This window comes from Atractosteus spatula, chromosome 3 (assembly GCF_055471065.1).
Source record: "Atractosteus spatula isolate fAtrSpa1 chromosome 3, fAtrSpa1.hap1, whole genome shotgun sequence".
Lineage (NCBI taxonomy): Eukaryota > Metazoa > Chordata > Actinopteri > Semionotiformes > Lepisosteidae > Atractosteus > Atractosteus spatula.
The window spans coordinates 32,411,832-32,424,459 of record NC_142708.1 but is presented as its reverse complement, the minus strand read 5'-3'; the positions used below and the strand labels follow the sequence as shown (position 1 = coordinate 32,424,459).

Genomic DNA, 12,628 nt, shown 5'->3' with positions numbered 1-12,628 from the left:
CTGGGCTGTATAGCGTCCCCCTGTTTGTAAGTTCTTCTGTTTTGATGTCAATACAAATGTTCTTGAAAACATGAGTGTTACTATGGTAACGTGCATTATGAGCAATGAGTAAGATTAAGAACTTTTATTCAGGATGTGGTTCAAAATTGCTGATGCAGAGTACAGAAGCTAAATATTTTGAATGTCTTCAATAGTGGCACAGTTCCACTACAAAAATGAACAGCAAAGCCTCACCCCTCTTTCGCTGCGAGGCCTCCAACGCCGTTGTCTTCTTGAGTTTCTTTCTGGCGCTCACCAACTGGCTGCTGTCGAAGAACTGGGCCGAAGCTGGGACGCTGGCACCGGGCAGCTTGGGGGTTTCTTTCTCTTCCCCTTTGGGAGGCCGCGTGGGGCTGCCAGGCTGGGCCGCGCTGTCCGGGAGGGGCTCCTCGCTGGGGAGGGGCGGGGGCAGGGGCGGGGGTGGGGGTGGGGGCGGAGGTGGAGGAGGAGGAGCCGTAACAGCGGAGGCAAGTGCAGAGAGATCTCTTTCTGGAGGTAGGGAAAGGAGCGGGGCAGCAGCTGGGCGTTGTTCAAAGGCAGTGTCCCCGGGAGGTAATGAAACACTTTCAAGTTGGCGTGCTTCAGCAACAGCCGACGGCTGGGTAACAGCGGAGAGCCCTGAGCCTTCCGCCCCTGTGGTCTCTTCAGTCTGCACGCCAGCAGTCAGCGACTGTGGCTGATCTGAGCTGCCAATGGGAGCTGAGGTGCTGGCACTTTTCCTTCTTGCATAAGCCAGTCGGAGTCTGGTGGATTTCAGTATTACCTGACCAGGGTACCGCTGCACAGGAAAAGAGAAAGAAGGAAGCTGACAAAAGAATCTGGCACAAAAAAATTAATTTGTCTGCAGTGAGGAATGTGAAGGCAAGACGCAAAAGGGTCTAAAGACAAATCACTCAAGCTTTTATAAATAAGGAGAAAACCCTGTGCAAACCTGTGTGGGAGAATACATGTATAGTAAAAAGGAAACAGTGGTATTTATTACAGGAAGAAGAAAGAAAGAAATTTAACCCAGTTAAATTTTTAACTTAAGTCAAGTCTGAGGCGAAATATATAATAAATTAATCAGTGTTTCACATAATTATGAAAAAAAGGATCAGGCTAAAAATAAGGAACTTTTTGAATATTTTAACTCCCAAAGCTAATGGGAATTCTAATTGAAACTGAAACTGGCCAACTGAAATTCACTAATTAAAATTGTGCAAACGTTTACAACAGTCTTTCCTTAGCACATGTTTCATATAATAAACTAGTGAAAGTGGTTCTCAAGCAATTGATATGGTGTCATTTCATTTATCGATATGAGTCAATCCTCAGCACTAAGTGCCCATCTAGTTTAGGGCTTTAATGACAAGAAACTCCTGTTTCTATTTCTATTTGAGAAAAATGTCAGCTTGTTTTAAAGTAAACCAATAACCAAGGTTATTGCAATGCAATGACTACAGTCCTAGAATCACATGGGGATTTGATTAAAGAGAATCGGGCTCTGGTACCAACCTGTTTGAAGCTGCGCAGTCTGTCCAGTGTTTTCTGTCGCTCCTGACTGACCCATGTGCTCCTTTTCTCTTCTTCTTCCTGTTGCTGTTCTCGTCTCTGTAGACACATAAGTATAAAGTTCGAGATGCAATCTTAAGGGCAACTTCCCATCTCCATATCCCATAAGAGTGTCTCATCTGGCCCCAGGTGTGCGAATGTTTATTGGATCCACTATGAGGTGAAATGAAGGAATGAGACTGCAACAAGCTTCCTAAAAGTCAATATTTATATTCAAATTTAGGTGATGAAAAGGAATTGGCTAACATCCATCCATCTATTTTCTAAGTGCTTCATATAATTCAGGGTAGCAGGAGAACCAGGGCCTATCCCAGAAAGTAACTGGAGGGATACACCCTGGACAGGACACTAGGCCAACGCAGGGCACACACACAGACACAAACACTCCCACCAGGGCCAGTTTTCCCAGAAGCCCAATTAACCTACTAGTATATCTTTGGACTGTGGGAAGAAACCAGAGTACCTGGATGAAAGCCACGCATACACAGGGAGAAAATATAAACTCCATGCAGACAGAGCCCCTAGTCTGGAGTCTGGAATTGAACCCAGGGCTCCAGTGCTGTGAGATAGTAATACCGACCACTGCGCCACCATTCTGCCCAATGGCTAACATTCAACTTCACTCAGGTGTGTAACACGGAAGAAATAAACATTGTGCCTCAAGCTGAACAAAAAGTGGTATTGGCATGAGGCAAGATGTTTTTAAGAACATAAGGTTTTAAAATACATCTTGTCCTATATCTGCAGCACATCAAGGCTGCACTGGAACTGTATACTGGAAATGTATATTCCATTACATTCAGTTGACTGAGTGGTTGAACAGGCCGACTTCTGAAAATAGATAATCATACCTGCAGTGATAATGTGAAAAGCAGACCTAAAAGGGCTCAAGAATCAGAAGGAGAATGAAGAAAATAATGATTCTAATTTTAAGACCATGGTTGTGAGAGGAGCTGAAGTATGACTTGTGTTGCTGCTGAAAAAATGGTATCACCAAATGTAACGTCAGACAATGGCCATAGCAAAACCCCCAAAATCACAACCTTTCAATGCACACTCTCAGAGGAAATCCTTCCATGGGCCTATAGTAACAGTGGTCAGTTTGAAGAAACAATTTTCTAATACATACAGTAAATATAATGAAGGAATGCCTAATCTTCATTTTTGAATATGCCTTCATCTTTAATATTAACCAAATAATTAGAGAAATCTGTAATTGTGAAGTCAATTGGAAACAAAGTATTACAGTCATATTGACTTACTTGGCCAACAGAACTAAAATCCTTATGAGGAACAAGTAATAGGTTTATTCCATGCTGAAAAGAGAAGAAAGAAAACACAGCCGAAACGTTGTGTTTTCTTTCTTCTCTTTTCAGCATGGAAACCTATTACTTGTTCCTTTGCAGCCTACGCGTGCTGACGCAGCTACCCACCTGAACTACTAAAATCCTTATGTTCTTTAAAATCACAGTATAGTGCCCAAAGAAAAAAATACTGCTTGGAATAATTGTGCAAGTTCAAGAAAAGCACTAAATGACATCAAAACATGTTTTAGACTGTTTAAAAGTTGTATAGTCAAGAAGGGAAAAAGAAGTATGCTAAGGTTTGTTGCTTTTCACAGACATTTGACAAAATCTGTTAAAAAAATGTGTTTGTGCAAACAGCATTGACAGTGGTAGTTCTGTTGTCGAGGTTGCTCCAAAAAAGTTTTAGGAAAAGTGTGTGTACAGGCCTCAGTGTGTCATTTTATTTCCCCATTGTATTTCTGCAACGACAACGACTAGACCTCTGACATCACTGAACAGTGACAGCACAACTGGACAGAAGTAAAGACCACAGGTAGCACTGAGTATGTGAAACTGTTACAATAACATCACGAAGGGTGCATGCTTAATGTGTGGGCTATGCAAACTGAATCTTGGCTGATGGCTTTGAACAGGTGCCTCATGGGATGAACGAATGGATTTAATGGGCCGAAACCTGGCTACAACCCCTGTGTATGACACCCCCTGCAATCCAGCATTTATTTTGCATGTGGAGGAAAAACTCTTAAGTCAGAAGCTGAGAGCAAAAACAGAAGCTCAGTGTTAATAAAACAACATACCAGTTGCACGGCATGATGGGATGTGTAGTCCTCTTGGCTACCTTGATGATGCTGTATCTTCTCATTGTGATTCGCAATGCAGATTTCCTGTGAAAGAAGAACTCCTTTTAAGACATAAAGACCACTTAAAAGTAAGATAAAAACTATACCCTCCTAATGTGAAATTAACAATATGCATTTCAAATCAAATCAAAGTTTATTTATCAAATGCACAACAATACAGCGTACAGCAGTAGTTGCTGGCAATCAAATGTCTTTTCTGTGAGCTCACAAAAATCACAAGAATCACAAAAATCACAAAATTCACAAAAACACAAAAATCACAAAATTGAGGTTACGATCACACAATTGAGATTACGTCACTTAGTATTTCAATACTAAGTCAAGCAATGTGCTCTACTCTGTCTCTAAATCTTAAGCATGATCTTGTTAAACATACTGTACATGAAAACCTGGAAACTAAACTAGTTGAAGTCCATCACTAAGCTTTTATTTATTGTCATGACTTGAGAAATATGGGTATGCTTCAGATTTCAAAGTTTTTTTCTGTATTTTGTTACACCAATCAGATTCTACAAGTTTTTCATGGCACACAGGGGAGAATGAGAGAAGTGCAGGGAGGTGAAGGGGAAACTCCCACCTCTGAAACACTCATCTTTCAAAATCTCACAGACTGTATAGCGCTGTGCTAGAGATTAGAGGACTTGTGTGTTTCACACCGACAGCAGTAGTCTGTCTGACTATTCTTACCCTACCGTGCTTTGAGAATCCTAGGCTAAGATCTAAGGACATCTCATGTCCATTTTTGAAGAAATCAGGATTCAGAAACCAGGAAATGGCTTTTTCATATGGCTTTTTCATGGCTTTATTATTGCTGGGGTTTGTTCATGGAGGAAAATAGCATAAGTTAGGATTTCTGAATTTTGTAAAACAAGAGAGATTTCAGATAATATCCAAAGGTCTACTAAAACCTCCCTCATCACTAATATTCGGTAAATCTGTGATATTGTTTCACTATCCACTACAGCTCTTGCCAGTTTGCACTTGTATTGAATTAAAGACTCCTACTAAAAAGCAGCTTGGTACATTTCAAATTGACAAGTTGCCGGCACTTGCATAAATGGCACTGTATAAGAAGCCAGAAAGAAAATATATACGCATTACTCACTTTATTTTTCTTGAGACCAATGTTCGTAGAGAGTCGTATTCATGCAGGTGAAAATCTAAGTTAATATTTTAGCATAAGGAGTAAGTATAGTACCTTCTTGTTCCTGAGGTAGGCTTTCTTGGCAGATATGCGCCCCCTTCTGGCCTCAAGTTGCCGTATCCTTTGTTGCAGTTTGAGGAGCTCCTCCTTCTGTGGGTGAACTGAAGCAGCCAAGTCCTCTGTGGCCAGCATGGCATCCATACTCTCGTAAGTATCATAGTACACCACTTCATCCTGCCTCTCTGCCACAGAGACACAGGAAACAAAAAAAAATCATCTGCGTGCAGCAAACACAGCAAACAGCTACAGTATGTCTTGCTATAGCTACGTACTAAGACGGAGTAAGGTGTGCAGTTTAGAATAGTTTAACATTTGCTGTGTTTTGTTTCTGAATGACAGGTGATGTGTTTAAAAGATTTTAGCAGTTTGCTGTCCTTGTTTGCTACCAATCGGACACTCTACATGCAGTGAACGTTAGAGGGAGATGGATTCCTGTAACCTTCCATTTTCAAAGAATCCTAGCAGAAAACAAAAGTTGATCAATAAACTTCAATAAATGAGATAATTATCACATTAACATCCAATTCTTCCTCTTGCTGATCCTTTCATCTGTGAATACTGGGCCATTTTTGTCACTGGACATTTTTAACAGTTTTGAAGCAATAATTATTTAACCCAGCATTAGCAGAAAACAATGTCTTTATTGCGTCAACATTATAAATCCTGTCAGACACAACGGTGCCATTTGCCATGACAGAAAAAAAGGAAAATTGGTATGCTAGGAAGTGAAAACATTTATACCATTTGTACAATTACAACAATTTAGTTAAATGTCAACAACGCACAGGAGATGACAGGTGTTCTGTTCTCCCCTTGATATGCTCCTCATATATCTTCATCAGCAGTCAGAGGAGCTGTGTTTTGTTTACCAAAGACAATGTGATGTATTTAAAGCCTTGATCATTTTAATTTCTTACTCCTAAGAGATTTAATTCAGAATATGAAGTTAGCAGCTTCCAAAAGCAAAACGTACATACTGTACACTCACAATGATCCTTGTCTTGAAAACTGATCTGTGTTAAAAATACTTCACTTCAGCTAGTAAATATGTTGAAGGAAAAATGCTTCACTTTTTTCTTTTTTGACATAAATGATCTTATTGTACATTCCTTGAAGGGCAACTGCAATGCTATTTTCATATTTCAGAGTCAGAAAGAATCAGCATTGATGAATGCATTTCAAACTGCAATAAAAGTAAAATATACTCCATGACTTGTAAAATTTTCAATTTACACCACAGAATAGACACACTTTCCAGGTTTCTGCAGTTTCTGCGATTCAGAACAAGGCAACAAAACTTCTGGTGATGTGAACGGGGCCTATTACATTGTAAACAAGCAGACTTGTGAATACTGTACAGTACATCTCTCTCTTTGAATCCAATAGAAATATCGCTCTCGATATTAACATGGTTTTGCAGACAAATACTACTTGTTAACTCTGCATGCATATCATGTTGGAACATTTCTGTCTGTACAACCTGTATTTATTCACTCGTACATCACATTACATTAGTCGTTACAGAGACTAGTGAGGAGGAAGGGTAAAATCACGTCACAATTTTTACTGTAGGAACTCGAATGCCAGTTTGTGACAACATGGCGACTTGCAGTACTTTCACAAAATTCACAATTCTGTCCTTAATTTGAAATTTGTACATTTCTTCTATAATGTCAATGAATTTATCTTGTTACTGGGATTTAATAACCATCCTGAGAAATTGGGACTGCAATTCTCCTTTAATGGAACAGAACAGTAGAACACCAGAGATACATAAATCATTACAGATGTTCTTTCAGTTTTAAATACTGACTACTGTTTGCGCTTCTTATTGTTTGAAATGGTTTGTAAGCAAAATGTTGAATTAATGATTCTTAGTTTCATGTCAGGTTTAACAAGTTGTCCTTACTTCAAGGAATCACTTGCCTAAACATTCCCTTTATTTTTGAAGTTTATTTACAATAAACGTGCACAGTTCAGTATGTCAATATCTTAGGTTCTTAATCAGAAATAAATCAGCTTTCACTCAAGAGGTATTGTTCCAGTGTTCTATTATCTATGAAAAACACAACAGCTGGCACCAATTTAAATGTCTAAATCTTAGGCTGAAAAGAAATTGAAAATTGTAAAACATTCCTTTAAAAAGATCCTGCAGCAACAAAATGGATTGTTAGTCTTTATTACAAAAATTTTGGTTGTCAGTCAACTAGATACCTGGTCAGTTTGTTACTTTGATGTTTGAAGTTCTATTGTACCTGATTCTTCTGAATTGAACTGAATTGAGGTATATACAGTATTATTTTTCATCTCCGGCTTTAATGATTTACATACAGTAGAATACCCAAGGAAAAATACTGCAACTTCCTTGGCATTTAAACCAAAAGGGCACTTTGTTTTATTTCTTCATGCTTGACTCTGCATTGACTTGAGTATGTTTCAGAAATGAAACTGGTTATACTGTATGTAAACCTACAAAAGTGAATAAGATCAAAATAGTGGGGGGGGTTCACGTACTATATTTGCTAGGCAAGATTATATTAATTCTGAACAGGAGAATAGCAATGAAATGGGCTAGTGTGAAGAGTTGCAAGTTTGTTATTTAATTAAGGGAAACACAACACAGGAAAAAGAGTTAACTGGAGCTTCAGACATACTGTATAAAAGAGCTGTAGAGAATAGAGCTACAACAATGCAAACTGCACTGAAATCTGTATGTTACTGTAGAAAATACAGTATTAAGTCCCGAAATGAAACGTACAGCTTGCATATAAAGTATATACTTAAGTTATTTTTAAATGGATTTAACTCCAGTATACTGATGTCTTCCCTATTAAATCAGTCATTTCACAAGCTGTTTTTTTCACTCTTTAATGTAGTCTTTATAGCTTTTTTGCAGAATCAGTGTTTCATCTCATAACTGAATATAACAATATAGTCTAAATGAAAAACAATCACCATGAGTGATAATATATCAACAGGACCCAACTGCCACTTTCAGGTAAACAACAAACCTTTACTCTCTGGTCTTTCTTTTCTCTAGATTTGTCGTTGATGCAATACTGAAGCATATCAATAAATTAAATCTGCAGTCCATCTGCTTAGACGGTACTTGTAGCTTAGGCAACGAGACTTGGCCTTTTAAACAAAAGAATGCCGTTGAAGAATGTTGAGTAAATCAATGGCATTCTTTCAACACTCAGCAATTACAATTCTGTCACCAAGTCCCCTTGCCATATTCCAGCCGAACTAAAAAGGGGATGATAAACTCACAAGCTAGCAAGAAGGCTACACCTCCACTCCTGGACCAGTTCTGCCAGCAGAAAGCCGGTGTGCTGCTTACCGATCATTTGCCTCTTGATGCTCTCCAGTTGTGCAGTCAACAGCAGCTCCTCGCACTTCAGGATCTCAAACTGAATTTCATAGAGCTGGAGCTGCAGCTCATAGTAATCCGATTCCAGCTGGTCCAGGCGGGCCATGGCCTCCTCACCCCCCTTCAGGCTTTGCATCTGGGCAAACCACAGGCGAATGGAATAAAGGTCAGGGCAGGGCAGGCTTGGATAAACAAGAAGACAAGGCTAATGGGCAGCAGACATTTAGATTTTGTCTTCCACAACTCAAGGCAGGAGTGGAAACACTCACTGTGTCCTTTCATTCAGATTTCGCCATACAATATTCACATACAGTATCTGATTTCAGTTACGTTACCTGATATCGCCTTACACAACACCCTCAACCTGCCAGAGATTGATCCTTCAGGTTCGAGGAAGACAATCATCCTTAACCCAATAGATAACCGATGAATGAACTGGATACGGATACCACAACACATTCACTAAAGTGCTGGATAAACACTGTACCTGTTTAATTCATATATGCTTTGCCTGTTTATACACTTCCTGCATTGTACATTACATAGAAAATATCTTACAGTATTTGCATTGTATGTTCCGTAGTGGGTTTTCTGGGTGTTGAACTATAGTACATTGATGGATGAGTGGCTAAAACACATTTAGTTAAATAAGGGATGTGAATCTGTTTTTTTAAAGAACATATGATACTGTAAGTTAAATATAGTACGAAAACGAGAAATACTATATTATACTTTTACATACTGTCACACTTTTGCAAAATTAATGCAACCTTTATGATGTATTTTTTTTTCTGTATCATCTAGGTGAATTTGCAGTAACAAGTTTAGAATGTTTTGTGCATGTCTGTGCATGCCGTGCCTGTTGGTTCTTAAGTTTTGTATTTGCAGTATCAATTTGTTTTCCAAAGGTTAACATGTATTATATTAAACCACAATATTGTTGTATAATCGTATCTACTGGAATATGGCACTATGATGTACTGTATGAGGTGTTATGAAATGATAAAATAAAAAGTTTATCAGGAAAGGTTTCAGTAGAAATATTCAGCATTCCAAAGACTTGATGATCCAAGGAAATTCATGCCTTCCAGATCAAGGTATAAACTTTAATAGTCAAACAATTTCAACAAGTTAATGCCTACATCTAAGGAAACCATGAGTCCAACACCAATAATTGTGCCATTAGAGGGAGCCATTCTTAAATCTATGACAGACTTTCATATGAACTTAAGAAAGTTGCAGACAAGAGAAAGCCACTCAGCCCAACCACCTCATTTGGTAACGAGCCAGCCACATGATACAGACCTACCTGTCCCTTCAATACAAAGGATTCCCAAACATCTTCATTACCTTCATTACAAGGCCAGAGAAATTCTCTCAAATGCAGTGCAACCAGAGATATTACAAAACAAATGAAATCAGTGATGCTACAAATCTGTGAAGCTATATTTTTTACATTTACTTTTGTAGCTCAGAGATTTTGAATTTCAAATGACACTGTGGTGGAATTAATGCAATTAAAATTTTACTTTGAAGTGCCTTAACGTATCATTTTAAACTGAGAAGAAAAAGCCTCTGTTCTGAAACATTGTACAGGAATTCTGGTAGAAAGTAATCTAATCATTTAAAAAGAAATCTTCTGGCAACCTAGTTCGTACGGCACATGATGCCATTTACAGAAAAAAAATCACTTTAAGATGCCATCATCATCATACACATAAAAAATGATACCTATTATCTATCTATACAACCCATACTAGGTACTCTACTTAAGGCAAAAAGACCCCCTGAGCCAATCTCGCCAGGGCAGATTAATGAGAGTTTGCCCAGAGCCCAGAACAGGGACTGGTCAATTTAAAGTAAGACTATCAAATCCATCTTCACCTCTTTGCGAAGTGGAAGCAAACTGGAGTACCTAACGAAGCCCACACACTTGCATAAAAAATATTACAGTAATATTCCACATTGGAAATATCAGCTTTTAAGGAAGATCTTGAGGAGGCTTTTGAGTGGCTACAGTAACTGTATACAGTATTTCTCTTAACATACTGTACCGCTCTACTCTTCTTACTGATTCTCACTCTGCCCAGCAAAAATGTCCTTTAATGAAGGAAGAAGATGAATGGGCAATTATTCACATCACACAAAAGACATAGCAAATTTTCAAAGAAGAAAAAAAGGTATTGCCAATTTCAAATAGAAAGACATTGTAAAACACCTGACATACTAAAAAAGAAACAGATACTGTACGTACATCTTAAAACAGGACTATTGCATCTAAGCACTGATAATGCCAATTAAACATCTGAATTACAACTCATTTACAGCTACTGTTAAGCAACAGCTACTAAATCGAAACCATCAAACTACTGTATCCTAAAATAAACTGAAGAACGTCTTAGAACTACATAAAAACAACAGGTATAATCTTTTAGAACCATCTTCTGTATTAGTACACTATCTCTTACTGTATTATTATTGGAAACAGGAAAAGGAGAAGCAAGCAGCTTTTGAGACAAAAGTAAATCCTCGAGTCGCGTTTTCCCACCTAAGGCGAGTGCGCGTACCTCTTCTCGCAGTGCGTGCTTCCTCTGCTCCAGGCAGATTTCTTTTGCCCTCATCAGCTGCAGCGTTTCCTTGGACACGGCGTACTGCAGCTTCTCCATGCGTTCCACCGCCACTGCCCACGCAGCCTTCCCGAACTTCTTCTGGTCGCCGCGCATGCGGTCGTACACAGCTGAGGCACAGGAGCACAAGAGCACAGGCCCGGACAGGACGTGAGAAGTGTGAGGAGGGGGGGACATCCCAGGACATTTCACACTCCGTACACCGTCTGCGTGACACACCTCAAGGTTTATTTAAACAATATTTAGCTGTTGTTTTTTTTTTATTTTATATACTGTACCCACCCCATCTGGATATGCTAATTGTTCCTTTACACCTTGGGTCAGAGAAAGGTGCACCACACAGCGAGAATAAAGAAAGGCAGATGAACTTCTCTACCCTTGAAGCTGTTTATCTTTGTTAATTTAAAAAAAAACAGCTAAATACAAAAACATAACTGTACAAAGAGCAGGTGCACAAATGAACAGTCACTCTCCTATTGACCAACAGCGCCTGAGAATAGAGAATGGAGGAGCACAGTGTTCCTCCATCACTAGTAGTCTATGAATGCCCACGATGTTGCCAGAGACCTGAGAGAGCTCTATGGTCAGCTAATTAAAACCCTACCCCTGCTGGCACTCAGAAAAGAGAGCACTGCTGCTTAGAGAATCCAATCCCAGTCACAGCCAGCTAATGAAAATGTCTCAGTCTCAGCCTTGCATTGCCTGAATTATAGAGCTCAACCTGCGGTCATAAGTAAATAGTTGTAGTGGTGGAGCTACCGTACTTGAGAGCCCTGAAGTTCTTCTGTAAAAGATTTACAAAATGTGGGTAATTAGTGACACCTAGAGGTTTAAAAGATCAGTTTGCCTACATCTATGGTCAAACATTCTACATCATCCTATTTAAGATACAGTTATTCCTAGCTGGATGATACAAAACCTTTGGTTCAGCATTATGACACTGAATCTTTTAAGCCATGCACAGCATATTTTTAGCCACCTTCAAGCTAGGATGTACAAATTAGTCCTTTTCACATTTGCAAAACTCTACAGATGATGGCAAAGAAAAACAGTTATGTTCACTTGAAATGCAGATTAAATTCTCAGCTCAGAGGCATGAAACAAATTCATTGATAAAAGTTGTACATTACAAAATTGCAACCATGTATTGCAGTAAATGTTTAAAGAACAAAATATGTCAAATTCATTTTAAGCGCTGAAGTACTGTACACCACTTTATTTTTCTTTTAAATTTTACATTAACAATAGGTAATGATTGTACAATATGTTTTTTATTATTTGAAAAGGCTCATTAATACAATAAATAAATACAATAAAACAATAAAGTTTCACATCATTTCTCAAAGCATACATTTGAGTAGTTTATAATTGATGCCAGAAAAAAGGCATTTCATAAAATATATTGGCAGCTTAGAAACTGCTTAATTGTGCCCAAAATGTTTTTCACCTTTTAGCACCCCAGTTTATTCAAGACCGATCTCAATGAGGTGTTTAAACTTCATTTATTTGGGCATTTTTCTAACCTGTGCAGTGTAACACATTATTTCCACTAACGTGGATTATAAAGCAGTGCATCATTGCCAACCAGCATAAAATATTTAAGGTCAGCCCTTGGTGTATGGAAAATCCATACTGTTATACATCATATCAAGGAATTACACTTATTTTCT

The 12,628-nt window shown here is 38.6% G+C and overlaps 2 protein-coding genes across 2 annotated transcripts in view; one reads left to right on the top strand and one right to left on the bottom strand.

Moving 5' to 3' along the window:
- The window catches only part of LOC148837715 (homer protein homolog 1-like), a 114,857-nt gene extending 109,804 nt beyond the window's left edge, over positions 1-5,053 (top strand). Inside the window, exons 11-13 of the transcript XR_016090784.1 lie at positions 3,375-3,439; positions 3,777-3,825; positions 5,034-5,053. The gene's annotated coding sequence lies outside the window, so the exon portion shown is untranslated. The remainder of the gene's footprint in view (positions 1-3,374; positions 3,440-3,776; positions 3,826-5,033) is intronic.
- The window catches only part of jmy (junction mediating and regulatory protein, p53 cofactor), a 72,739-nt gene that overhangs the window by 9,416 nt on the left and 50,695 nt on the right, over positions 1-12,628 (bottom strand). Inside the window, exons 4-9 of the mRNA XM_088909931.1 lie at positions 10,899-11,068; positions 8,302-8,467; positions 4,956-5,143; positions 3,695-3,781; positions 1,534-1,629; positions 235-817 (exon numbers count right to left, since the gene is read on the bottom strand). Of these exons, the coding sequence (XP_088766057.1) occupies positions 235-817; positions 1,534-1,629; positions 3,695-3,781; positions 4,956-5,143; positions 8,302-8,467; positions 10,899-11,068 (1,290 nt within the window). The remainder of the gene's footprint in view (positions 1-234; positions 818-1,533; positions 1,630-3,694; positions 3,782-4,955; positions 5,144-8,301; positions 8,468-10,898; positions 11,069-12,628) is intronic.